Raw genomic sequence first — 27,011 nt, forward strand, 5'->3', positions numbered from 1 at the left:
CAGAGTAAAGGGGGCGGGGTATGGCCGCAATAATGTATAGTACCACAATAATTGCATGTTTGTGTCTACCATCAATGATATATGGGTAATAATGACAATAATTGCTCCCAATAGAATTACATATCATAAATAATCATATGATACAGATACACCAACCATAAACATAAATAACATTTGAGAATATACAATAGTACATGTGTTCAATGAAGAGAGAAATAACAAAGTGCAATGATACCTATATTACCCTGCGCAGCAGAGCAATAGTGCAAACCAGATGTGCCTGCAACGGCGCATGTATAAAATGCAGGTGTTGTTCAGAGAGCCACCAAAGATATAGGAGGGAATGTATCACACTGAGCACAGTGCAAATAGAAAAGCCAACCCCAGTGAGGGAAAGAGTGAGCTAGAGAAGTGACATCCACAAATAGAAAGAGGTGAAGAAAGCAAGTAGGAAATGACATTCTATCGGTATGGAAGGAGACAGTATGGGAAAGGTAAACTTCCTGTATGGAGACTGCAAACGAGCGTGCTACACCCTGCCGAGCCTGGTGGAGTGGCAGCCTTGACATTGTGTGTGGGAGTGAGAAGTGCGTAGTATGAACAGGCGCAGGTTGTTGGAGGATCGGAAGGGGCAGGCCAGTATGTGCCTGAGGGCTAGATCAGAGATGTAGGTCGGGCCGGTCCTGTGCTAGGTCGTGCAGGTCCTTTACTCAGGGAAGTTGGAGAGGCACTGCACTGAGCACTTCATACACCAATGTCTGTGTTATAAGCTGTCATCCTTCTTAAGGTGGCCATAGATGGTACAATTTTTTCATCCAATCTTACCATTTCTATGTAGCATAAGAGTAAATTAAGTGAATATATTGAAAGGATAATTTAGGCAGTTCCCTTATATTACATAGAAATGGTAAGATTGGATGAAAAAATTGTACCATGTATGGCCACCATTAGAGAGATCCATTGCAGTCTGAAAATTGGAGATGATGCAATGTAGACATCTACCACACCCACAGAGCTTGAAACTGGTGGTCTCCACTGTGTTGCTTCTGTTCCTTTGATCAAAATTGCAAGACTGGAGTTTAAGCTGTGGAATCTGCTTTTCATAAAAAAGGCAATACTTGAGCATTATGATTACTAAACCATTAGATAGCAGTTTTAGATCTGCACCCGAAGATAGTCTTTAATGAAGTAGAAATACCATTATTTATTCACCCCACAATGCTGGTGATTTGACCAGGTTTTTTTTTAAACCAGTGCATTATTCTGCTCCTCCTCTCCTTTAGACTTGGGTTGTGTGGTAGGGTTTCCTCTTCCAATGTGTTGTATCAGTTTACTTGTTTGGGTGTTGAAGCATGGAACAAAAGAAAATGAAAGAAAACCCTGCTCTCTTAACAAGGAGGCTATGCACATACTATTATGCTGGATAACTTAGGTAAGACACGGCTATAATCCACTGACCTGCTCAAACAGACATTTTGAAAGTAGCTAAGATCAGAAACTATATCACAGGGCACATGGATTGCAGAATTTCATTAAATCAATCACATTTCTTAATGGGCTATTTTCAACTAACTACAGGAAAATGATTTTACTTGAGTGGACATAGATCTCTCAAATTAAACAGTATAAAATTGTAACATTTTATTAAACAATGAAATTAAAATGGCTGATATAAGCCTATATACAGAGCAAACAGGACCTTCAAATACAAAGACATGGGATTACAGTGTTCATTCGGAAATAGTACATCAATTGGTCCAGTGTTATGTGCAATATTTTTCACATGAACCAAAGTACACACAGATGTGTATGTTTCCCCAAAAATATTTAGTGATGTAAACTCATTACATTTATTTTAGAGTGCTCCAAGACCTTTTATTGGGCATTTACCATTTTTACTTACTATCTATAGTGATTTCAACTTGACCACACTGTGTAGGTGCTTTTCTGTAACTGCAGTTCCATTTCTGATGCCAACTATATTTTTTGAATATGTTGCCATGGCAACAGTCCACGATTTTCTGAACCATAACTATTTTCATTTGCAAATTCCAGTTTTCCGTTTCTCTATAGGTTTCCTTCATAAAGGGTGTTCTATTCAAACATAGGGTTAATTCATGATTCTGAATATCTACTCACAGCCCTTGTGCAACCACACTCAGTTACAGCTTCCTGCATTATTACTTCTTTAGGTCAGGTGAATTGCACAAAGGACAGGAAGTAAAGTATTTATAGTAATATTTACTTACATAAAGTGCTTAGTTGTCTTGAAGGAATTTGTTGGGTTTTTTTTTCATGAAAGTGGAGTTGCACATAAACCGGTTAACTGATGGCATTACCATTAGCAACAAAATGTATTGACTGCATTTTTTTTAGACTAAAAAGACGCTCTGCACCTACAGTAGCAAGAAAAAGTATGTGAACCTTTGGTATTATTTGGATATCTTCACAAATTAGTCATAAAATGTGATCTTCTCTTCATCTAAGTCACAACAATAAACAATCACAGTCTGCTTAACCATTTCAGCCCGCTGGGATTTTTCACCTTATGCATCAGAGCAATTTTCACCTCCCATTCATTCGCTAATAACTTTATCACTACTTATCACAATTTATTGATTTATATCTTGTTTTTTCCACCACTAATTAGGTTTTCTTTGGGTGGTACATTTTGCTAAGAATATTTTTTTTTATAAATGCATTTTAACAGGATTAATAAGAAAAAAATGGAAAAAATTCATTATTTCTCAGTTTTCGGCCATTATAGCTTTAAAATAATCCACGCTACCATAATTAAAACCTATGTATTTTATTTGCCCATTTGTCTCGGTTATTATACCATTTAAAGTTATCCCTATCACAATGTATGTCGCCAATATTTTATTTTGGAAATAAAGGTGCATTGTTTCCGTTATGCGTCCATCACTATATACAAACGTATAATTTAAAAAATGTTCGTAGTATACACCCTTCAAATGCATATTTAAAAAGTTCAGACCCTTAGGTAACTATTTGTCTTTTTTTTTTATTATTGCAATTTTTTTTTTCCATTAAAAATTTTATTTGGGTAATATTTTGCTGTGGGAAATAAACAGTTAAATTTTTAATGTTGTTATATGTGTAAATTGTAATGTAAAAAATATGTAGATGTAGTTTTACTATTTGGCCACAAGATGGCCACCTTCAATTTTTTCCCCTCCTTGTGCTTCTCGCTAAGCGGTAGCACAAGGGGGATGCAGAAATTTTGACGCGCAGAAAGACTGAAGCCTCTTGTAAGAGCGCTTCGGTTTTTCTGCAGGGGACACGGATCAGTGATCGAGAACCATGTTCCCGTTCACTGATCCCAGGGCTACCGGGGGACACCACGGGGGCGCGCGCCTGCGATCACGCGTGAGAGTGCGCTGATGAGCGGCACCGCAGTAGAGCAGCCGCCCGGACGTGCGGGCGGCAGAAATGGTTAAACTAATACCACACAAATAATTAAATGTGTCCATGTTTTTATTGAACACACCATGTAAACACACACAGTGCACGTGGAAATAGTATGTGAACCCCTAGACATCTCCAAGAGCTAATTGGAGTGAGGTGTCAGCCACCTGCAGTCCAATCAATGAGATGAGATTGGAGGTGTTGGTTACAGCTGCCCTGCCCTATAAAAAACAGACACCAGTTTTGGGTTTGCTTTTCCCAAGAATCATTGCCTGATGTAAATGATGCCTCGCACAAAAGAGCTCTCAGAAGACCTATGATTAACCACTTCGCATCCAGACCTTCTTTTCCTCTTATGGACCAGAGCAGTTTTGACGCTTTAGCTATGTCCCGATTTAAACAGCCATAACTTTATCCCTACTCACGACACCTAAATGATCTAGGTATCGTCCATCAGATGTGCCCCCATTATTAATTCCCCACCCCCTGTTACCCTGATGGGCCCCAAAATACATATCAACCCCCCCTTTCGGAACACTACCCCCACCCTCCGTTATGGGTAGCCAGATGTGCCCCCCCCCCCACTACTCTGCCCCCTCCATGGCCAGATCTATAAACAAAATGCCCCTGCAAGCAGAATATCTCACCTTACCTGGTTCCTGCGATCATCCTTCAGCTCCAGCTTCCATTCACCGCACTGCACTCTGTCCTGTGATACCGAACACCGGGTCCCGGCTGCATCACAGGGCTGCGTGCATCACGGTGAATGGAATAGGGGCTGAAGGATGATCGCAGGAAACAGGTAAGGTGACATATTCTGCTTGCAGGGGCATTTTTTTTATCGATCTGGCGCGGAGGGGGAGAGTTGAAGGATCACCGCTGTTTGCTACAGCGGTGATTGTTCATCCGCGGGGGGGGGGGGGGGGAGGGTGTCACTAATTGGCTACAAGGGAACATTTTCCCTTTCACCAATTAGTAAGGCAACTGACGCTCACCTGATCGTGCACAGCAGGACTGCAAGCAAGTCAGTATATCTACTTCATGGTGGCTTGGAGGGTGCCACAGATGATGTAGATATACTGTAGCAGTGGACAAAGTGGTTAAGAATGGTTGACTTGCATAAAGTTGGAAAACGTTATAAAAGTATCTCCAAAAGTATTGCAGCTCATCAGTCCACGGTAAGACAAATTGTCTATAAATGAAGAAAGTTCAGCACTGCTGCTACTCTCCCTAGGAGTGGCCGTCCTGTAAAGATGACTGCAAGAGCAGAATGCTCAATGAGGTAAAGAAGTATCCTAGAGTGTTAGCTAAAGACTTACAAAAGTCTCTGGCATATGCTAACATCCATGTTAGTGAATCTACGATACGTAAAACACTAAACAAGAATGGAGTTCATGGAAGGATACCACAGAGCAAGCCACTTCTGTCCAAAAAAAAAAAACATTGCTGCACATTTAACCACTTCCGGGTTTCAGGTGGTTTTGCTGATCTGTGCTGCGGGGGCTCTTCAGCCTGCAGCACAGATCAGATAGCAGCCTGAGCGATCAGACTTCCCCCCCTTTTTTCCCCACTAGGGGGATGTCCTGCTGGGGGGGTCTGATCGCTGCCGGCTGTTTGCGCTTACGGGGGGGGGGGGCTCTCTTCAAAGCCCCTTTCCGCAGCGCTTTCTGGCCTCCTTTCCCTTCCCTCCCTCTCCCTCCCCCTGTGAGCGGCGCAGGACGGAATCCGTCCTGCGCCGCCTCAGATAGGCTTCAGCCTATCAGATGCCGGCGATCCTCGGCCAATCAGAGGCCGGGGATCGCCGATCTCCTCTACGGCACTGCTGCGCAGCAGCGCCGTATGTATGTAAACAGCGGGGAAGATCTTCTCCGCGTGTTTACATTTACCCTGCGAGCCGGGATCGGAGGCTCGCAGGGTGTTAACAGAGACACCCTCCGTGAACTGACATGGAACGTTTCCATGGAAACCACTTCAGGATTCAGGGGCGTACTTATGCGTACGCAGAATCCTGAAGTGGTTTATAGTTTGCAAAAGAGCACCTGGATGTTCCACAGCAGTACGGGCAAACAGATGAAACCAAAGTTGAGTAGTTTGGAGAAACACACAACACTGTGTGTGGAGAAAAAGAGGCACAGCACACCAACATCAAAACCTTATCCCAACTTTGAAGTATGGTGGTGGGGAGATCATGGTTTGGGGCTGCTTTGCAGTGTCAGGGCTTGGAGAAATTGATATCATCGAAGGAAAAATGAATTCAAAGTTTATCAAGACATTTGGTAGGAGAACTTAAGGCCATCTGTCCACCAGCTGAAGCTCAGCAGAAGATGGGTGTTGCAACAGGACAACAACCCAAAGCATTGAAGTAAATCAGAACAGAATGGCTTAAACAGAAGAACATACGCCTTCTGGAGTGGCCCTGTCAGAGTCCTGACCTCAACCTGATTTAGATGCTGTGGCATGACATCAAGAAAGCGATTTACACCAGACATCCCAAGAATATTGCTGAACTTAAACAGTTCTGTAAAGAGGAATGGTCAAGAATTTCTCCTGACTGTTGTGCACGTCTGATCTGCAACTACAGGAAATGTTTGGTTGAAGTTATTGCTGCAAAAAGAGGTTCAACCAGTTATTAAATGCAAGAGTTCACATACTTTTTCCACCTGCACTGTGAATGTTTACATGGTGTGTTCAATAAAAACGTGGAAACCTTTATTTATGTGGTATTAGTTTAAGCAGACTGTGATTGTCTATTGTTGTGAATTAGATGAAGATCAGATCACATTTTATGACCAATTTGTGCAGAAATCCATATAATTCCAAGGGGTTCACATACTTTTTCTTGCTACTGTAGGTTTGAATACAAAACTTGGTTCGTCTATGGTGCAGGGGTCGTCTTATGGATCCCCCCACACTGTTTCTAAGCTGCACTGACCAGCTACACTCAGCCCACTGCTTCCTCCTGTTACAGTCCACTAAACTATACTGCCGTAAACTATACTAATCCCTGCCCTGCTACTCTACCAGCTAACTTCCACTGCACTACCCTACACTAATCTCTGCTGCTCTACCACCTAAGCTACACTATCTTGCACTACACTGCCACTTCTCCCTTGAGTCTGCCATCATGCTCCATTCCCTCCTCACTCCAGTCACTGTACATGTGCTCCTGCCGCCGCTGCTATACAGCTTGGGGTCCTGAATTTCTCTTAGCTTCCATACATTTTGATGAGTGGTTCCATGTTACCGCATGATCCCAGTGGTGCATGTGTGACCGGGTCATGCATGGCATGCTGCTCTCATGCAAGGGAACCACCCATCAAGAAGTAGGGAAGCCACGAGGAACTGAGGACCTGGAGCTGTATAGCGGCAATGGCAGACGGCTGTGGTGTATATTGGCAGTAGCAGAAGAGGAGAAACTGAGCGCTTGTATAGTGACTGGAGCAAAGGGGAGAGGAGAATGCCAGCAGGATGCCATAATTGCTTCCCTGTGCACCCTGCACCATTTTTTACTGTATATTTAGATTATAAGACACACCCTTCCCCACCCCCCTCCAGTTTTATGGAACAGACTACCCAGCAAGCTCATGGTGAACCAGAACTCATTGGAGTGTGTAAGGGGCTACAATGGACCAAAAAGTTATCTTACTAAAATGCTATGGAAAACAAAAGTTTGCTTTCTTAAAACAGAAAGTATTTGCAATATTTCAGGTTGGAGTTAGCCCTGAGATTTCTCCCAGGGCATCACTGCTGACTATTTTACCATATCAGTTTTGTGGAAGAAAGGGTGCATCTTCTGAAAAATATGGAACTATAGTGTCTCTATAATATGATAGCTGTCATCTGCATTAATACTGTAGACATGTAGCCTACATTCTTGAAGTATGATTTTATTCCAGAAGCAAAAGTAAGGTTTCACTTAAGTTCTTGTTACACATCATGTGATTTTGTGCTGCATATACACATTGGTAGACAAAAGACTAGCAATGCATTTGTTGTTATGGAGGGGGAGAGGGGACAAGGTGAGGAGATCAATGAGCTTGAGGGTTGGCATGCTAGATCTTTAGGTGACATTGGGGAGCTCCTGTATACATGCTAGATTCTTGGCTCAGGCAGTCCTTAATTAAGTCCTTGGTTAAGTTTAATCAAGTAACTTTAGCCCTCGTCTCAACTTCTTGTTTTTTTTAATCATGGATTATTGTTAGATGCCAAGTAGGTTTCTTGACTTGATAACAGCCTAATATGGCAATCAATCACTCCACTGTCGGTCTATTTTGTAGTAATGATCAATTCTAGCACCCTGTTTACTTATTCTCTATTAGATTTTAGGAAACTTACCGTATATACTCGCAAGCAAGCCGAATTTTTGACCCCCAAAAAGTGGGTCAAAAGTTGGGGGGTCGGCTTGCTTGCGAGTGTGTAAAAAAAATGAAGCCCCCCTCCGCTTCCTCGCTCCCCCCGCGGCCGCCGCTGCTATTACCTTAGCTCGGCGCCGCTTCTATTCCCCTGTCCTGCTCGTATAATCCACAGCAGCGCGCCCCACGGTGGCTGCTGTGATGAGGGAGCCGTAGAGAGAGAGTGTTCCCATAGTAACGGCGTAACACATCGCCGCTACAGGAAGCCGCCCTCTCTACGGCTTCCTCCCTCATCACAGCAGCCGCCGTGGGGCGCGCTGCTGTGGATTATACGAGCAGGACAGGGGAATAGGAGCGGCGCCGAGCTAAGGTAATAGCAGCGGCGGCCACGGGGGGGGGGGGGGGGGGGGAGACACACGACTTCACTATACTACCTACGCTGGGCACTATACTAGCTATACTGGGGCACGTTACTAGCTATACTGGGGCACGTTACTCGCTATACTGGGCACTATTGTGGGCACTATACTAGCTATACTGGGGCACGTTACTAGCTATACTGGGCACTATTGTGGGCGCTATACTGGGGCACGTTACTAGCTATACTGGGCACTATACTGGGGCACGTTACTAGCTATACTGGGCACTATACTAGCTATACTGGGGCACGTTACTAGCTATACTGGGCACTATACTGGGCACTATACTAGCTATACTGGGGCAAGTTACTAGCTATACTGGGCATTCTACTAGCTATACTGGGCACTATACTAGCTATACTGGGGCACTACCTACCCATACTGGGCACTATACTAGCTATACTGGGCACTATACTAGCTATACTGGGGCACTACCTACCCATACTGGGCACTTTACTAGCTATACTGGGCACTTTACTAGCTATACTGGGGCACCACCTACCCACACTGGGCACTATACTAGCTATACCGGGACACACTGGGGGGATCACACGGACAGCATTTTCTACCCCCGGCTTATATGAGGGTCAATCATTTTTCCTGGTTTTCCAGGTAAAAGTTGGGGGGTTGGCTTATATGCGGGTCGGCTTGCTTACGAGTATATACGGTAGTATTTATCAAATTACTAGCCTTGAACAATAGATATAGTAAATTGGTACTGCTTAATATATGCAACTGGAAACAGGCAGCAATAGATTGAGATGGATGGGGCAGAGCAGGGGCGCTTCTAGCCTTTTTGTCACTCCAGGCGAGAAAACCTGTGGCGCCCCCCCCCCCCCCCCCCCCCGCCTGCCCATTGGGTGACAATCTTTGGTGCCCCCACATACAGTGGTGTGAAAAACTATTTTCACACAGGGCCATGTAGATTTGGAGGTTTTTTTTCTCAGTAAATGATAAAAACCATCATTTAAAACTGCATTTTGTGTTCAATTATGTTATCTTTGACTAATAGTTAACAGTTTTTGATGAGCCGAAACATTTAAGTGTGACAAACATGCAAAAGAATAAGAAATCAGGAAGGGGGCAAATAGTTTTTCACACTACTGTACATACTCACACACACACATGAAATGCAGATAACATGTCACTCACAGATCAAATGCAGATAACTACAACAAATAGCATTTGTAAAGCACCTTTCTCCCATAGGACTCAAAGCGCATAAGCATGGCTCAGACCAGTAATTGGAAGATTGGTAAATTGTGATACAGATAAAGAATTCTATAAGTTTGCAAATGTCAAGATAAACAAGTGACTTTTCAGTCTGGATTTAAATAGCTCCGGGGAAGAGGCGGTCTTTACTTTGTGTGGTAGGGAGTTCCAAAAAGAGTAGGGACAGCTTGACAGAAAGCTCTTGCTCCAAAGGTTTTAGAGGTGCACTCTGGGAATGACCAAGTTTATGTAACCTGCTCATCTGAGGAGAGGTGTGAAGCAGTTTCAGCAAGTCCTTCATGCATCCAGGGCCCAAATTGTGTAGGGATTTAAATGTTTAGATGGAGCATTCTCCATTTTACAGGTAGCCAGTGCAGTGAGTGATCAAACAGTGTAATATGACAGTGGCGAGGCTGGTTTGTTAGTAATCTGGCAGCAACATTCTGTACTAGTTGCAGACGGCCCCCCACAGATCAAATGCATATATTATGCCCCGCCCCATAGATAATATGCAGACAACTTGCCCCCCACAGATCAAAAGAGGATATCATGCACATCATGATAACTGACAGTATATACATTGGCAAAAAAGAGTTAAGGACACCAGTTGAACTTTACCAAAGTGCACAGTAGCCCCTTCTTTGCCAATGTGTGTCCTGGAGTGCAAATACTAAAAGGTCCCTCTGTATGGAAGGGCTCATGTCCCTGGCACTGTTTTACTCTCCCCCCCCCCCCTTCTCCCATTCATGGTTCTGACTGAAGGTGAGTGAGTGTAAAATGCTCTGTCCACTCCACTCTCCCTGTATGTGAGCTCTCCCACCTGCGGGAAGTGTTCAGTGATACTATTGAAGGATGCATTGCCAGAAGGCTCCCAGTTGCAGCTGCAGTATACAGCCATGCTTGAGTGCTGACTCTCAGGGAGCGTGGAGTGGATGGGACATACCACACTCAGCTTCCATTCAATCGTTTTCAGTCAGAGCCATGAACAGGGACAGATAGCTAGAAAATTCCTCAGAGCGCACACAGTGATTATGAACTGCGCAGGCATGAGCTTCAGACAGCATTTGTGCAGTGAAAGAGGGCACCCATGAACATTGAACAAGCGCTTGATTTTGCCGTGTTCACACGGTGCATAACTGCACCTGCACAGGTCTGTCATGCAGTGACACTGGGGAGGGGCAGGGTACCCTGACAACAACAACAAGCAGTACCGGCACACTCAGGGGGCGGTTATTTAGCCCACCATGGGCTTCATTCTTTGTTCAGGTGTCTCAGGGGTACTTTAATATTTTAACATGTGGATCAGGGTGGGAGGGGTTAACTAGGGGCACCATGACAACCACTGCTGGGGGTGGGGGTCAGAGGGAATTAACAATTCACATTAACATAAATAAAATACATATAAAAAGCCATAGCTTTGCATGCTCTGCCCAATAATCCCTAATACCTCTCAGTAGCAGCAACTGTACAGCAGCGTGCATAGTAACACACATACTAATGTGCCCAAACGTTCCTGCAGGCTGGATAGCTAGGGAGATAGGAGGCAGAGCTGTGTCATCAGCAGAGCCAGCACCTAGTTTATGTGCTGCTGTCTGTGAGAGGAAGAGCTGGAAAGTGTAGGTGGCGACAGGGGTGGGGGGACATCAGAGATGAGAGGAGCCTCAGACTGGAGCTGGAAAAAGCATGAGTACTTCAGTAGTGCACGTGTGTCATTTACTGCTATATACAGCTGCTGCTGCTTCTGTCTCCCCATTACCTATCCTGCAGCCTGTATCTTACGAGAGCCTGCACCTGATTCCTTCTCTCCAGGGCAGACTGGACGGCTGATCGGCTGCTGACCTCCTTCAGGCAGCACTTTTCAGGTCTATGAAGAGAAGAGGTCTATGAGCGCTCAGCCTACCTCAGCACCTGCTACCCCGAACTTCCGTATGGCGGGAGCGGAGCAACATTGCATGGTTTTCTATTGTCCCAGAGGGAAGGGGTAGGCGGGGCAGAGCAAATTTGCTCTGTATCTATTGGTGGGGGGAGAAGGCTCCGCCTCTGCTATGACGGAGTTTTAAAACTAATGGATGGCAACATACTATTAGTGAGTGCGTGTCAGGCGCACTACAAGATCCAGCGGCCATCGCGCCCTGACAGTGAGTGGCGCTCTAGGCAAAGGTTTGTACTGCCTTTGCCTTTGGGCGCCCCTGAGGCAGAGAACTGAAGGAGGCCAAGGCTCAAACTGGGTTGTTGTGCCATCGGAGAAGGAGGTATGCATCTGTCGATCCTCCTCCACCATCACCACCATTCTCCCTGCCCACCAAACAGAGAATCAGTAAATTGCCCAATAGCATTCAGAACTTAATCAGTTTGCATGTAGTTAATACCTAGCAAATTCTGTCAAAGTAATGTGTATGGCCAAGCTTATACTGAATTGAAAGACATAATAAGCAAGTGTGACCTTGGTAGCCAAATTCCAAGCTTTGAAGTGCACCTAAGAAATGTAAAAGGTACAGCTCACAAAACGCTCTTTTATCAGAGACATGGGAATAATTTTATTTCTTTCTTACACCCTGGGGGGGTATCTTACACACTTTATTTTACTTTAATGTTAGATTGCTTTCAACTGCTTTCGAAGCCTTTTGTGCTTTATGACAGGGCCACTGGTATTCTAATTAGGTTTGCAGTTCCAGCACTAGCCTATTTGAATCACTAAGTGACTTTCACTAAATATGTTAATGGGTCTTTTGTGGAAGTCACCTTTGGGCAGGAAACTCAACAGAACATTGTTCCGAGAAATAAAGTTGAACCCTGCACGCAATATGGTTTTGCAATGTGATAGTTGTGGGTTCTCCAAGGGTAACTGGAATGCATGCACTATCTAATGTGCCGCCTGTTGCAAGCACATGTAAATATAGAAACATGTAAATACATATATTCATGGTTTAAACTGGCAGGCACATTATATTAAAGAATAATTGTCCTGCTAGAAAACAGAGCTATGTACAATGGCGGTTAATACCAAAAATGTATACATGTATCATTAATATACACTAGTAAAGCATTTACATTTGATATCAGGAAACCTGTTATTGTAGCTGCATTCAATTTGCAACATTGGAAAATAAATGCATGCAAACACAATCACGTTACCTTCAAGGAACTTCAAGCATACAATTGTATGCAATGTCAGCTACATAGACTATGACCCTGGTGTGCAAAATAAACAGTAGCTTGGGGCCCCAGGCAGAGTGTAAGGGGCCCCATCAGCATGTAATCTAGTTCTGACAAGACCTGAATTTGCGAGCAGGCGTCGCCCGTTGCCATGGTGATGGTGCTGCGGGCCAGCACCGCTCTCTCCTGCCAAGCCTGTGCAGTCAGGTGTAGACTGATGTCAGCAGCGTCAGCCATGTTGAGCACGCTGACATAACACATGCTGACTGCACAGGCTGTGCAGGAGAGGGTGGGGCTGGCACGTGGCACCATCACCATGGCAACGGGCGCCGCTTGCTTGCTTGTCAGGGCTGGACTACGTGCTGCTTAAGAGACAGCAGAGAGTAGTTGCGTTGTGGAGGGGCTACGGGGAGCAGCTCCAATCTGTAAGTCTGCTTAGGGCCCCATATGGCCTTAATCCGGCTCTGATGTGTGTACATACATACACAAAGTAGTCCCGGTTATCCAGAACTCCACTATCCAACACAAATCGCTGGTAGTACACACAGTGGTGAAGGCCAACTTCTTAGGCTTATTTGTGGGCTCGCCTGTGCTTAAAGACTAGGTTCCAAGGTCCCAAGGTTAATATTTTACCACAGAGTTCATGGTATTTATATAGAGTGGGGTTTAGTACTGTATTAGTTAAACCTATTTTTAACATTGAGTCTCAACCACAAACCAGAAAGCACACTTATGCGGCATCAGCCAATCCGTGTCGGTGATAACAGAGACTCTATTATATACTGTATACATACAGTGTGTGTATATATATATATATATATATATATATCAGTAAATAAAGTATTAACACTGCTGACTGCAATCAGGATTTGCTCAAGCAACTAAATCTAGTAATCCATTTACTTTGCCTAGCTGGCTAGTTAACTAGGTGCAAAAACACAGTTGAATGTATGTTGCATCATTTCTTTTCTAAATTAAGCTCACAATTATTTGTTTACTCAGGTCCCCCTTTGGTGGTTGTCACATCAGAGTGAGAGGGAATACTTCCATCTCACATCATCTGTTACATGATATCACATGAGAACCAATGGGAAATCAACATGGATGTGAAAAAAACCGCAGATTAAAACAGACAGATGGCCAGAGTAGAAGGCGTGCAGCCTATGATGCTGAGGGAACAGTACTTGTGGGGAGACGTGGCAGTACATGGGGGTGGGATGTAGTAGTTGGGTATTTTAAGCTTTAATTTTATTAAGAGAATAGAGTGATCAGAATTTTTCAACCCCACCCTCCTTAGTGTGTGTGTGTGTATATATACAGTGGGATGCAAACTTTGGGCAACCTTGTCAATCGTCATGATTTTCCTGTATAAATCGTAGGTTGTTACAATAAAAAATGTCAGTTAAATATATCATATAGGGGACACACACAGTGATATTTGAGACATGAAATGAAGTTTATTGGATTTACAGAAAGTCTGCAATAATTATTTAAATAAAATTAGGCAGGTGCATACATTTGGGCACTGTTATCATTTTACTGCTTTCAAAACCTTTAGAACGAATTATTGGAACTCAAATTGGCTTGGTAAGCTCAGTGACCCCTGACCTACATACACAGGTGAATCCAATTATGAGAAAGCCTATTTAAGGGGGTCCATTTTAAGTTTCCCTCTTCTTTAAATGTTCTCTGAAGAGTAGCAACATGGGGGTCTCAAAACAACCCTCAAATGACCTGAAGACAAAGATTGTTCACCATCATGGTTTAGGGTAAGGATACAGAAAGCTGTCTCAGAGATTTCAGCTCTTTGTTTCCACAGTTAGGGACATATTGAGGAAATGGAAGAGCACAGGCTCAGTTCAAGTTAAGGCTCGAAGTGGCAGACCAAGAACAATTTTGGATAAACAGAAGCGAGGAATGGTGAGAACAGTCAGAGTAAACACGGACCAGCACCAAAGGCCTACAACATCATCTTGCTGCAGATGGAGTCACTGTGCATCATTCAACCTTTGGTGCACTTTACACAAGGAGATGCTGTATGCGAGAGTAATGAAGAGGAAGCCTTTTCTCCACCCACAGCACAAACAGAGCCGCTTGAGGTATGCTAAAGCACATTTGGACTAGCCAGCTTCATTTTGGAATAAAGTGCTGTGGGCTGATGAAACTAAAATTGAGTTATTGGGGTGTTATGCATGGAGGAAAAAGAGCACGGCATTCCAAGAAAAACACCTGCTTCCTACAGTAAAATGTGGTGGTTCCATCATGCTGTGGGGCTGTGTGGCCAGTGCAGGGACTGGGAATCTTGTCAAAGTTGAGCGATGCATGGATTCCACTCAGTATCAGCAGATTCTGGAGACGAATTTCCAGGAATCGGTAGCAAAGCTGAAGCTGTGCCGGGGCTGGATCTTTCAACAAGACAACTACTCTAAACACTGCTCAAAATCCACTAAGAGGAACAAGTACAACATTCTGGAATGGCCATCTTCGTCCTCAGACCTGAATATAATTGAAAATCTGGTGGTGTGAGTTAAAGAGAGCTGTCCATGCTCAGAAGCCATCGAACCTGAGATGTTTTTTATTAAAGAGGAATGGTCCAAAATACCTTCAACCAGAATCCAGACTCTCATTGGAACCTTCAGGAAGTGTTTAGATGCTGTAATTTCTGCAAAAGGAGGATCTACTAAATATTGATTTAATCTCTTTTTTGTGGTGCCCAAATTTATGCACCTGCCTGATTTTGTTTAAACAATTATTGCACACTTTCTGTAAATCCAATTAACTTCATTTGACTTCTCAAATATCACAGTGTGCGTCGCCTATATGATATATTTAACTGACATTTTTTATCGAAACAACCAACGATTTATACAGGAAAATCAAGATGATTAACAACTGTGTGTGTGTGTGTGTGTGTGTGTGTGTATGTGTATGTGTGTGTATATATAACATACATACACACGCACATACATACATAGATACATACACACGCACATACATGCATACATACATACAATAACTGGATAGAGATCTTCCCCGATCTAGCATGTCATAGTCCTGGCTGCTATTCACCTGATTATAGACAGGTTATACAGGAATAATCTGTATTAGCTATTGTAGTTAATACTCAACTAAAACCACAAAAAAACAAACAAACAAAAAAGGCGTTTTAGGAATGAATCCAAAGCAGATAATTCTATGCCATGAATTAACATTTTTTGCTCTGTACATGTATATTTGCTCGGACTATGAAATATATTCTTATTCTTTTAGTATGCATTGCTTCTCAATACTCGGCCCATCAAATAAATAAAGCTTGCTTATTAGTCGGGTTAAGTAACTGTTTGTTTTATTTTGAGTAGTCTGCATAGAAATTTCCGGGCAATTTCTGACTGAATGTGTTGTTGCAAGTCCTGAAGAATTCGACTAACTGTCGGCTGTCTGTTTTTCAGGAAGAACAGCTGAAATCACATGAAACAAAACTCAAACAGATTTCCACTGAGCTGGCTGAGCATCGCTCCTATCCACCTGACAAGAAAGTGAAAACTAAGGAAATAGATGAGTACAAGATGAAAGATCACTACTTGGAATTTGAGGTATGTCTTGTAATAGGAGAACCTCTATAGTAAAAAAAAACATGTGACCATTTACAGCCTTGTAGTATCTGCGCACACTGACTCCAAGACAGTTTTCACCAGCAGGAGTTGCATAGATTATTCCTGAATGCATTCAATTTTTAAAGCACACCTTAACTGTGACTAAAAAGGGGACTTTTACTCACAAGGGGGGCTTCTTCCAGCCTCTGTACTATTTGAAGCCCCTCTGTGTCCATGGGGTCCCCTCCGTTGTGCCGCTGTTCCCCTTAGAAAGGTTGCCAACAAGGCTTAGTCACAGGCTGCAGCGCATGCACATCCAAACTGTAAATTCCTCTAGAGCAGGTGAACATAAAATGGCTTATCCGCCAGCCCCATACAGACTTCAGTCCAATTCATTGATAAAGTTGTGAAATGAGTGAATAAACATTTATTGTATTATGTTACAACAGTACAGCTTATTTAATACAACTCATAGCTTCTAACTTTTCAGGCTTGCTCCTATTTTTAACTACTTGGCGACTGCTCTACGCCAATTGGTGTGAGCAGTGTGGCAGCCCCAGGACCGCTCCACGTCGATTGACGTGAATGGCCCTTTATGGGGCTAGCACGAGATCGCGCACAGGTGCGATAGTCGCTCGGGAGACTGTTAGACGGCGAAACCGCCATCTAATTACTTTGTACAGCGCTGCGTTCTGCAGCAGCGCTGTACTGGGTACAGCCGTGTGACACGGGGAAGCGATCCACTGTGATAGGCTGAAGCCTATCACAGCTGATCGCGCTGATAGGCTGGCTGAGGGAGGGAAGTAAAAAAAAATAGACATTTTATTTAACCACTTGAGGACCGTGGGCTTTACCCCCCTTAAGGACCGGCCACTTTTTTTCCATTCAGACCACTGCAGCTTTCACGGTTTATTGCTCTCTCATACAACCTACCACCTAAATGAATTTTGGCTCCTTTTCTTGTCACTAATAAAGCTTTCTTTTGGTGCTATTTGGTTGCTCCTGCGATTTTTACTTTTTATTATATTCATCAAAAAAGACATGAATTTTGGCAAAAAAATGATTTTTTTAACTTTCTGTGCTGACATTTTTCAAATAAAGTAAAATTTCTGTATACATGCAGCGCGAAAAATGTGGACAAACATGTTTTTGATAAAAAAAAAACCCATTCAGTGTATATTTATTGGTTTGGGTAAAAGTTATAGCGTTTACAAACTATGGTGCAAAAAGTAAATTTTTCCGATTTTCAAGCATCTATGACTTTTCTGACCACCTGTCATGTTTCATGAGGGGCTAGAATTCCAGGATAGCATAAATACCCCCCAAAAGACCCCATTTTGGAAAGAAGACATCCCAAAGTATTCACTGAGAGGCATAGTGAGTTCATAGAAGATATTATTTTTTGTCACAAGTAAGCGGAAAATGACACTTTGTGACAAAAAAAAAAGTTTCCATTTCTTCTAACTTGCAACAAAAAAAAATGAAATCTGCCACGGACTCATATTGCCCCTCTCTGAATACCTTGAAGTGTCTACTTTCCAAAATGGGGTCATTTGTGGGGTGTGTTTACTGTCCTCGCATTTTGGGGGGTGCTAATTTGTAAGCACCCCTGTAAAGCCTAAAGGTGCTCATTGGACTTTGGGCCCCTTAGCGCAGTTAGGCTGCAAAAAAGTGCCACACATGTGGTATTGCCGTACTCGGGAGAAGTAGTATAATGTGTTTTGGGGTGTATTTTTACACATACCGATGCTGGGTGGGAGGAATATCTCTGTAAATGACAATTTTTTAATTTTTTTTACACACAATTGTCCATTTACAGAGATCTTTCTCCCACTCAGCATGGGTATGTGTAAAAATACACCCCAAAACACATTATACTACTTCTCCCGAGTACGGCAATACCACATGTGTGGCACTTTTTTGCACCCTAACTGCGCTAAGGGGCCCAAAGTCCAATGAGTACCTTTAGGATTTCACAGGTCATTTTGAGAAATTTAGTTTCAAGACTACTCCTCACGGTTTAGGGCCCCTAAAATGCCAGGGCAGTATAGGAACCCCACAAATGACCCCATTTTAGAAAGAAGACACCCCAAGGTATTCCATTAGAAGTACGGTGAGTTCATAGAAGATTTTATTTTTTGTTACAAGTTAGCGGAAAATTACACTTTGTGAAAAAAAACCTATAAAAATCAATTTCCGCTAACTTGTTACAAAAAATAAAATCTTCTATGAACTCACCGTACTTCTAACGGAATACCTTGGGGTGTCTTCTTTCTAAAATGGGGTCATTTGTGGGGTTCCTATACTGCCCTGGCATTTTAGGGGCCCTAAACCGGGAGGAGTAGTCTTGAAACCAAATGTCGCAAAATGACCTGTGAAATCCTAAAGGTACTCATTGGACTTTGGGCCCCTTAGCGTACTTAGGGTGTAAAAAAGTGCCACATATGTGGTACCGCCGTACTCAGGAGAAGTAGTATAATGTGTTTTGGGGTGTATTTTTACACATACCCATGCTGGGTGGGAGAAATATCTCTGTAAATGACAATTGTTTGATTTTTTTTTACACACAATTGTCCATTTACAGAGAGATTTCTCCCACCCAGCATGGGTATGTGTAAAAATACACCCCAAAACACATTATACTACTTCTCCTGAGTACGGCGATACCACATGTGTGACACTTTTTTGCAGCCTAGGTGCGCTAAGGGGCCCAACGTCCTAGTCACAGGTCATTTTGAGGCATTTGTTTTCTAGACAACTCCTCACGGTTTAGGGCCCCTAAAATGCCAGGGCAGTATAGGAACCCTACAAGTGACCCCATTTTAGAAAGAAGACACCCCAAGGTATTCCGTTAGGTGTATGGCGAGTTCATAGAAGATTTTATTTTTTGTCACAAGTTAGTGAAAAATGACACTTTGTGAAAAAAAAAACAATTTCCGCTAACTTTTGACAAAAAATAAAATCTTCTATGAACTCGTCATACACCTAACAGAATACATTGGGTGTCTTTTTTTCTAAAATGGGGTCAGTTTGTGGGGTTCCTATACCGCCCTGGCATTTTACGGGCCCAAAACCGTGAGTAGTCTGGAAACCAAATGTCTCAAAATGACTGTTCAGGGGTATAAGCATCTGCAAATTTTGATGACAGGTGGTCTATGAGGGGGCGAATTTTGTGGAACCGGTCATAAGCAGGGTGGCCTTTTAGATGACAGGTTGTATTGGGCCTGATCTGATGGATAGGAGTGCTAGGGGGTGACAGGAGGTGATTGATGTGTGTCTCAGGGGGTGGTTAGAGGGGAAAATAGATGCAATCAATGCACTGGGGAGGTGATCGGAAGGGGGTCTGAGGGGGATCTGAGGGTTTGGCCGAGTGATCAGGAGCCCACACGGGGCAAATTAGGGCCTGATCTGATGGGTAGGTGTGCTAGGGTGTGACAGGAGGTGATTGATGGGTGTCGCAAGGTGTGATTAGAGGGGGAAATGGATGCAAGCAATGCACTGGCGAGGTGATCAGGGCTGGGGTCTGAGGGCGTTCTGAGGGTATGGGCGGGTGATTGAGTGCCCTAGGGGCAGATAGGGGTCTAATCTGATGGGTAGCAGTGACAGGGGGTGATTGATGGGTAATTAGTGGGTGTTTGGAGGAGAGAACAGATGTAAACACTGCACTTGGGAGGTGATCTGATGTCGGATCTGAGGGCGATCTATTGGTGTGGGTGGGTGATCAGATTGCCCGCAAGGGGCAGGTTAGGGGCTGATTGATGGGTGGCAGTGACAGGGGGTGATTGATGGGTGGCAGTGACAGGGGGTGATTGATGGGTGATCAGTGGGTTATTACAGGGAAGGACAGATGTAAATAATGCCCTGGTGAATTGATAAGGGGGGGTCTGAGGGCAATCTGAGCGTGTAGGCGGGTGATTGGGTGCCCGCAAGGGGCAGATTAGGGTCTGATCTGATGGGTAACAGTGACAGGTGGTGATAGGGGGTGATTGATGGGTAATTAGTGGGTGTTTAGAGGAGAGAATAGATGTAAACACTGCGCTTGGGTGGTGATCTGATGTCGGATCTGCGGGCGATCTATTGGTGTGGGTGGGTGATCAGATTGCCCGCAAGGGGCAGGTTAGGGGCTGATTGATGGGTGGCAGTGACAAGGGGTGATTGATGGGTGGCAGTGACAGGGGGTGATTGATGGGTGGCAGTGACAGGGGGTGATTGATGGGTGATTGACAGGTGATTGACAGGTGATCAGTGGGTTATTACAGGGAAGGACAGATGTAAATAATGCCCTGGCGAATTGATAAGATGGGGTCTGAGGGCAATCTGAGCGTGTAGGCGGGTGATTGGGTGCCCGCAAGGGGCAGATTAGGGTCTGATCTGATGGGTAACAGTAACAGGTGGTGATAGGGGGTGATTGATGGGTGATTGATGGGTAATTAGTGGGTGTTTAGAGGAGAGAATAGATGTAAACGCTGCGCTTGGGTGGTGATCTGATGTCGGGTCTGCGGGCGATCTATTGGTGTGGGTGGGTGATCAAATTGCCTGCAAGGGGAAGGTTAGGGGCTGATTGATGGGTGGCAGTGACAGGGGGTGATTGACGGGTGATTGACAGGTGATTGACAGGTGATCAGGGGGGATAGATGCATACAGTACACAGGGGGGGGGGTCTGGGGAGAATCTGAGGGGTGGGGGGGTGATCAGGAGGGGGCGGGGGGGGGGTAAAAAAAATAGCGTTGACAGATAGTGACAGGGAGTGATTGATGGGTGATTAGGGGGGTGATTGGGTGCAAACTGGGGTCTGGGGGGTGGGCAGGGGGGGGTCTGAGGGGTGCTGTGGGCGATCTGGGGCAGGGGGGGGAGAAATCAGTGTGCTTGGGTGCGACATAGGGTGGCTGCAGCCTGCCCTGGTGGTCCCTCGGACACTGGGACCACCAGGGCAGGAGGCAGCCTGTATAATACACTTTGTAAACATTACAAAGTGTATTATACACTTTGTATGCGGCGATCGTCGGGTTAACATCCCGCCGGCGCTTCCGTGTGGCCGGCGGGATGTTGCGGCGGGTGAGCGGAGACAGGCGCCGGCGGAGGATCGCGTCACGGATGACGCGATCGCTCCGCCCATGCCCCTACAAGGACCGCCGCCATTTGTCAATACGGCGGTCCTTGCGGGGTGCACTTCCCGGCCGCCATTTGTCAATACGGCGGTCGGGAAGTGGTTAAAAAGGATACAAATAAATATTAAAAAAACAAAAAACATTGGGGGAGCGATCAGACCCCACCAACAGAGAGCTCTGTTGGTGGGGTGAAAATGGGGGGAGGGGAAATCACTTGTGTGCTGAGTTTTACGGCCCTGCAGCTTAGCCTTAAAGAGAATCTGTATTGTTAAAATCGCACAAGAGTAAACATACCAGTGTGTTAGGGGACATCTCTTATTCCCCTCTGTCACAATTTCGCCTCTCCCCGCCGCATTAAAAGTAGTCAAAAACAGTTTTAAAAAGTTTGTTTGTAAACAAACAAAATGGCCACCAAAACAGGAAGTAGGTTGATGTACAGTATGTCCACACATAGAAAATACATCCATACACAAGCAGGCTGTATACACCCTTCCTTTTGTATCTCAAGAGATCACTTGTGTGTTTTTACCTTCTGTCCCATTCAGCTCTCCTGCACTGAATACTAGTGACAGGCTGTGAAGCTGATCCTTTCTTCCTGTCTAATTCCTCAGTATGTGTCAGCCCAGCTCCTTTCACAGCCTAACAGAGGAGGCTTTTTATCCAGCTCTCTTCTATCACTGATAAGATAGCAGAGACCTGCTGGCTTATGTAAATAACACACACACTGGAGTGTGCAGAGAGGGGCCTGGAGGGGTGTGCATAAACAGACCAGCACGGAAGAGTTGGCAGCCTTCCAGACACAGGCCGACAAGTCTGACAGGGGAAAGATACATTGATTTATTACAGAGACAGTGAAAGTAGAAAGTGCTGCAGTAAGCCAGAGCACATTAGAATAGGTTTAGGAACTTGTAGGATGGTAGAAAAAACGTTGTAATTTTTGTTACGGAGTCTCTTTAAAGCTGCAATGGCCTATTTAACTAAAAATGGCCTGGTCTTTAAGGGGGGTTAACACAGCGGTCCTCAAGTGGTTGAATAAGGCATGAATCGTTATGTTCTGTTAAATGTCAGCTGTTCTGATTGTTGTTCTGATGTTGCATACTTCAGTAATTATGACTTTTCTCAAGAGTGGGTAGCACAGCTTGTTTGTTGGATTGTGACTAGGTTCACATTGCTCATAGAATGTGCATGCAGGGGGAAGACCTGAGTTTCCTACCAGCAGAAGCCCCAGGAAATGTAAACTTTTTTTACCATCAGATAAGGTTCACTTTAAAGTGGCCATCCACTGATAGATTTGCAGCAGATTCGAACATCAGATAAATTTCTGTCAGATGCCCATCATGTTGAATCTGACAGGAATCTATCTGATGTGTGCCACACACTAGGAACAGATTTCCAATAGATTTCAAAATGAATTCTATTAGAAATCTATCTAAATGCATTATTGGACCATTAGATCCAGTGCAACTCTATCGGCCATCGATCTGCTGTCAGCAGCAGATCAACCTAGATTTTCCATCCTGTCAGATAGAGCAAATCAATTGAAATCAATCGAAATTGGATGCAAATCAATCGTTCGATGATTTGATAGAATCAATTTCCGATCAATTCTATCGAATCGATTGAAGGCTGAATTCGACTAGTGTATGGGCCCCTTTAAGCAGTCTGTGTCTTCGATGGAAGATTTTCCCTTAACCATTTTAGCCTTTTGGATGTGACTGTCACGTTCAAAAGACTGCTGCTGCGGTGCTGCGCGCTCCCGTGCGCGATCGGGGCCCCTTGGTAGTCCAGAGATCAATGAATGGGAACATAGTTCCCATTCATTGTTCATTGATCTAAGTCCCCAGTAGAAAAACCGACGGCTTCTCATCAGAAGCAGTGGTCTTTCTGAAAGAAAAAAAAAATCACGTCCTCCTTATAGTTCCTGTAAGCAAGCATGCTCGCTCACAGAATAGAAAAAAAAATCACTGTGGCCATCTTGTGGCCAAATAGTAAAACTACATGCACATACATTTTATCACAAAAAGACACAATAAATTACATTTACAATTAACTGTTTACCTCCCACACCCAAAAAATACCCAAATACAATTTTTTTTTTTTTAAAAAAAACACTACAATTTAAAAAAAAAAACAAAAAACAAATAGTTACCAAAGGGTCTGAACTTTTTTTTAATATACATGTGAAGAGGGAATACAACTAATATTTTTTAAATTATAAGCTTGTAAATAGTGATGGACGCAAAACTAAAAAAAATACACCTTTGTTTCCAAATAAAATATTGGTGCCATACATTGTGATAGGGACAAAATTTAAATAGTGTAATAACGGGACAAATAGGCAAATAAAATATGTAGGTTTTAATTATGGTAGCATGTATTATTTTAAAACTATAATGGCCGAAAACTGCGAAATGATTTTTTTTTTTTCAATTTTTTTCTTAATATTCCTGTTAAAATGCATTTAGAAAAGAATCATTCTTAGCAAAATGTACCACCCAAATAAATCCTAATTGGGGACCTAAAAAAAACAAGATCTAGATCAATTAATTGTGATAATTAGTGATAAAGTTATTGGGGAATGAATGGAAGGTGAAAATTGCTCGGATGCATAAGGTGAGAAATGACTGAAGGCTGAAGTGGTTAATTCCTTCCCATATAAGGCCTTGTTCACATCAGGAATGTTTCTGTGCGCTTTTCACAACGCACTGCCCTGTGCGTTCAGCAAGGTATTGATTTTCCCATGTAATTAAATGTAGCTGGTTCACATCTATGTGCTGCGCTGAGCAGTGTTACAAAAACGTAGTGTTGCATGCATTTCTGTGCGTTGAGCTGTAAAGAGCACTTCAATGCAAGTGAATGGGTGCGCTTTTTTAGCACATAGAAGTGCGTACAAGCGCATAGAAGCGCATGCATTTTTTTTACCACAAATTGGAAAAAAAAAGCTTAATTGACAACTGCTACTGCTACAATAAGCAAAACGTGCTTTAAAGAAGCGCAGCGCAATGCACAGAAACGCGCACTAAAGCGCACACAAGCGCATGTGTTTTTTACCATGCGCTTTCACACATTTCTCAGCGCAGCAGATGTGAACGAGGTCTAAGCCTAGTTAGCTGGGGAAAAAGCGTGAAGCATCTAACAAGGACACAAAGAACAAAATAAGCGGACAGAAGATGTAGACCTTCCCCACCTATCTATACAAAGATATTTTTACTGATCTTGGTGTCTATGTTGAGTAAAACCTATCACTTCCTGTTGGAGTGACCCAATTTTTCTGTAGAGTAAAATTAAAACTTTCACTCAAAATCTATACAGGACAGATTTATCAAAACTAGAGCTAGGAATATTTGTGCAAAATTGGTGCCAGTATGGAAGCTTTCATACTGTATGGAAAAGGTAACATTGGCTGATCAAAACTGGAAGTTTGTAGCAGGCTTAGGATTTTAGCAGCAAACTATTTTAATCCTGTCGGTTGAAACATATGGACTCCATGTATTAGACTTGATTTTCCAGCTCATTCCACAGATGTTCAGTTGGTCTGAGACCTCCGTGTGAGGCCAAAGAAAACTTGATGCAACTGATCCATGGGCCATTTCCAATTCTGCCTTGTAGGAGCCTTTGGGAAATGACAGATGTCAGCATGGGCATTGCCACTTCTGACACCTTCCTCTTATGACCATCATTATGTTATGCTATAATGCTATTCTGTAGCATCAGACCAGACAGCCTAGTTTTTGCTTCTTAGACGATTCATTAAACTTTGGTCGCTTGTGTTTGTCCTTTTTTTTAATATACTACAATATTGACTTCAGTGTTTGCAATGTAACCTGTTTCTCTGTGCTTATACTTAAAATATTTTAACTTATATATGCACAATTACTACAAAGAACTACTATTATTGAAAACAGTAAAATATATAATGCACTATAAATTACCTTTTTCCCATGTTGCTGTCACCTACAGTACAATAGGCGGTTTGACTGATCTGTCAGGATTTGAACTAGTCAATCTCCTCATGTGAGATTCTCAGTTAATTGTTTATTTAGAAAAGCTCTTAATGAACAGCCGTTGCTCAGTCTAACTGCCAAAATTGTCTCCAAACAAGTAGGGAACCTGGCCGACATTGTATAGATCTTATCCAGGAAGTGATTTTGAAAGAATAAAGGTAAAACTGAGAATCCTATGAGGAGATGGACTAGTCCGAAATCTGTTAGATCTGTCCACTTGATACTACCAACTGTAAGGGACAGCAAAACCTGGAAAAAAAATCATTTATAGTGCATTTTAGTATGGGGGAAATTTACATTTTAATTCTATGTATTTTCAATTTTTTGCAACAGTGGTCCTTTAACAGTCTACTTCTTAGCAATTGCTGATCATTATGTCCGTTTTTTTTGTTTTACACTTACGCTAACATTATTTATATATTTGTTATTATATGCTCAGTTTCTATAATGTAGGGTTTTTTTTATTGGTTTATTATAAATAATAAAAACTATGTTCAGCTGGGTTCTTACTACAGCAGTACTTTATTACTTTGTTTTCATTAAATGAAGTTTTGAAGAAGTTTCAATTGAGCTTTTTAACAGAACATTCAAGAAAAATGCAGTTTCATAGATTCTGATCTTTTGGATGCAGTACCTGCAGTGCTTTCAGCTGTGATAATCTTTGTTTCAGCATAAGATAAATATACTTAGTTAAAATGACCAGCCTCACTTGGCAAAGCTTATTGACATTGCACTAAAGCTGTGTTTTGTTCTGCAATCTCAGAAGCCCCACAGAATTACACGTTTTTTGTGTTGTTTAAAAGGGATTCACAGTTCACTGTACAATGTTAAATGTTTAATCGAGATTCTACAAAATATATTGATGTTATACACTTGCACACTGTAAGTCAGATATTCAAATTTTATTGAAATAGCAGATTCCATCACTAAAGAAGCATTCTAAATGATCAGGATTATTAACCAATCCAAGAAGTAATATTCAGAATCTTAAAGCAAATTAAAAGTCCAAGTAGGGAGAAGAGAATGTGGAACAGTCATGTGACTAACCGATCATTGATCACAACAAGACTCATTGACCAGGTTCAAGTGATGAATGCTAAGCCACCTGCGGCCTGATGTATTTAATTATATTAGGATGCTAGCAGGTAAGGGACTTGAAGTGAGGGCTTTCACAGTTTTCATTATTTGCATTTAATTTATTAGTTCCAAGCTGTGGCAGGCCTATCTTACCTATCAAAGACACAACTCTGCTGTGTCTTCTAAATGAATTCACACCATTAAGCCTGCCATGCAGGACAGGGAGAAAGCTTTCATAAATTACTTAAATAATAACTTAAATTGGTAGTTATCCGTTAGCCGGGCGCATCAGGCAGGTGGCGACAAAACTCCACCAGAGTTACATCTTTCCCTACTATCCATGTCGGCCTGGAGGGGGAATAGTAATTAGCGCCACCTGCTGGATGCGCCCGGCTAACGGATAAGTACCCTTAAATTTAAATGAACAGTTTTTGCATATGTTAATTATACACAATGCATTAGTTTATACATAATTCTAGTCTGATTAACTCAAACCTTTGCTTATGCATTTGTAATATTGATGAATTATGAGGCATATTGAAGCCAGGAAAAAACAATATGAAAAGTTTAGTGCACCAGGCCCTATGAGTGGTACTGCTCACACATGAGGGAAATGTCAAGCAAAGTGAACAGTAGTGTGGTGCCCTGTGCATTCATTACT

General features: G+C 43.0%; 1 protein-coding gene across 8 annotated transcripts in view; it reads left to right on the plus strand.

The window, feature by feature from the left end:
• PSD3 (pleckstrin and Sec7 domain containing 3) overlaps positions 1–27,011 on the plus strand; it is a 674,009-nt gene that overhangs the window by 618,719 nt on the left and 28,279 nt on the right. For 7 of the 8 annotated variants that reach the window (XM_068233673.1, XM_068233674.1, XM_068233675.1 and 4 more), the window contains one exon: positions 16,018–16,161. In XM_068233673.1, coding sequence (XP_068089774.1) covers positions 16,018–16,161 — 144 coding nt within the window. Of the gene's footprint in view, positions 1–16,017; positions 16,162–27,011 lie in introns of those variants that run through there. The other variant, XR_011020476.1, reaches the window with a different exon arrangement.

This window comes from Hyperolius riggenbachi, chromosome 1 (genome assembly GCF_040937935.1).
Source record: "Hyperolius riggenbachi isolate aHypRig1 chromosome 1, aHypRig1.pri, whole genome shotgun sequence".
Classification (NCBI taxonomy): Eukaryota; Metazoa; Chordata; class Amphibia; order Anura; family Hyperoliidae; genus Hyperolius; species Hyperolius riggenbachi.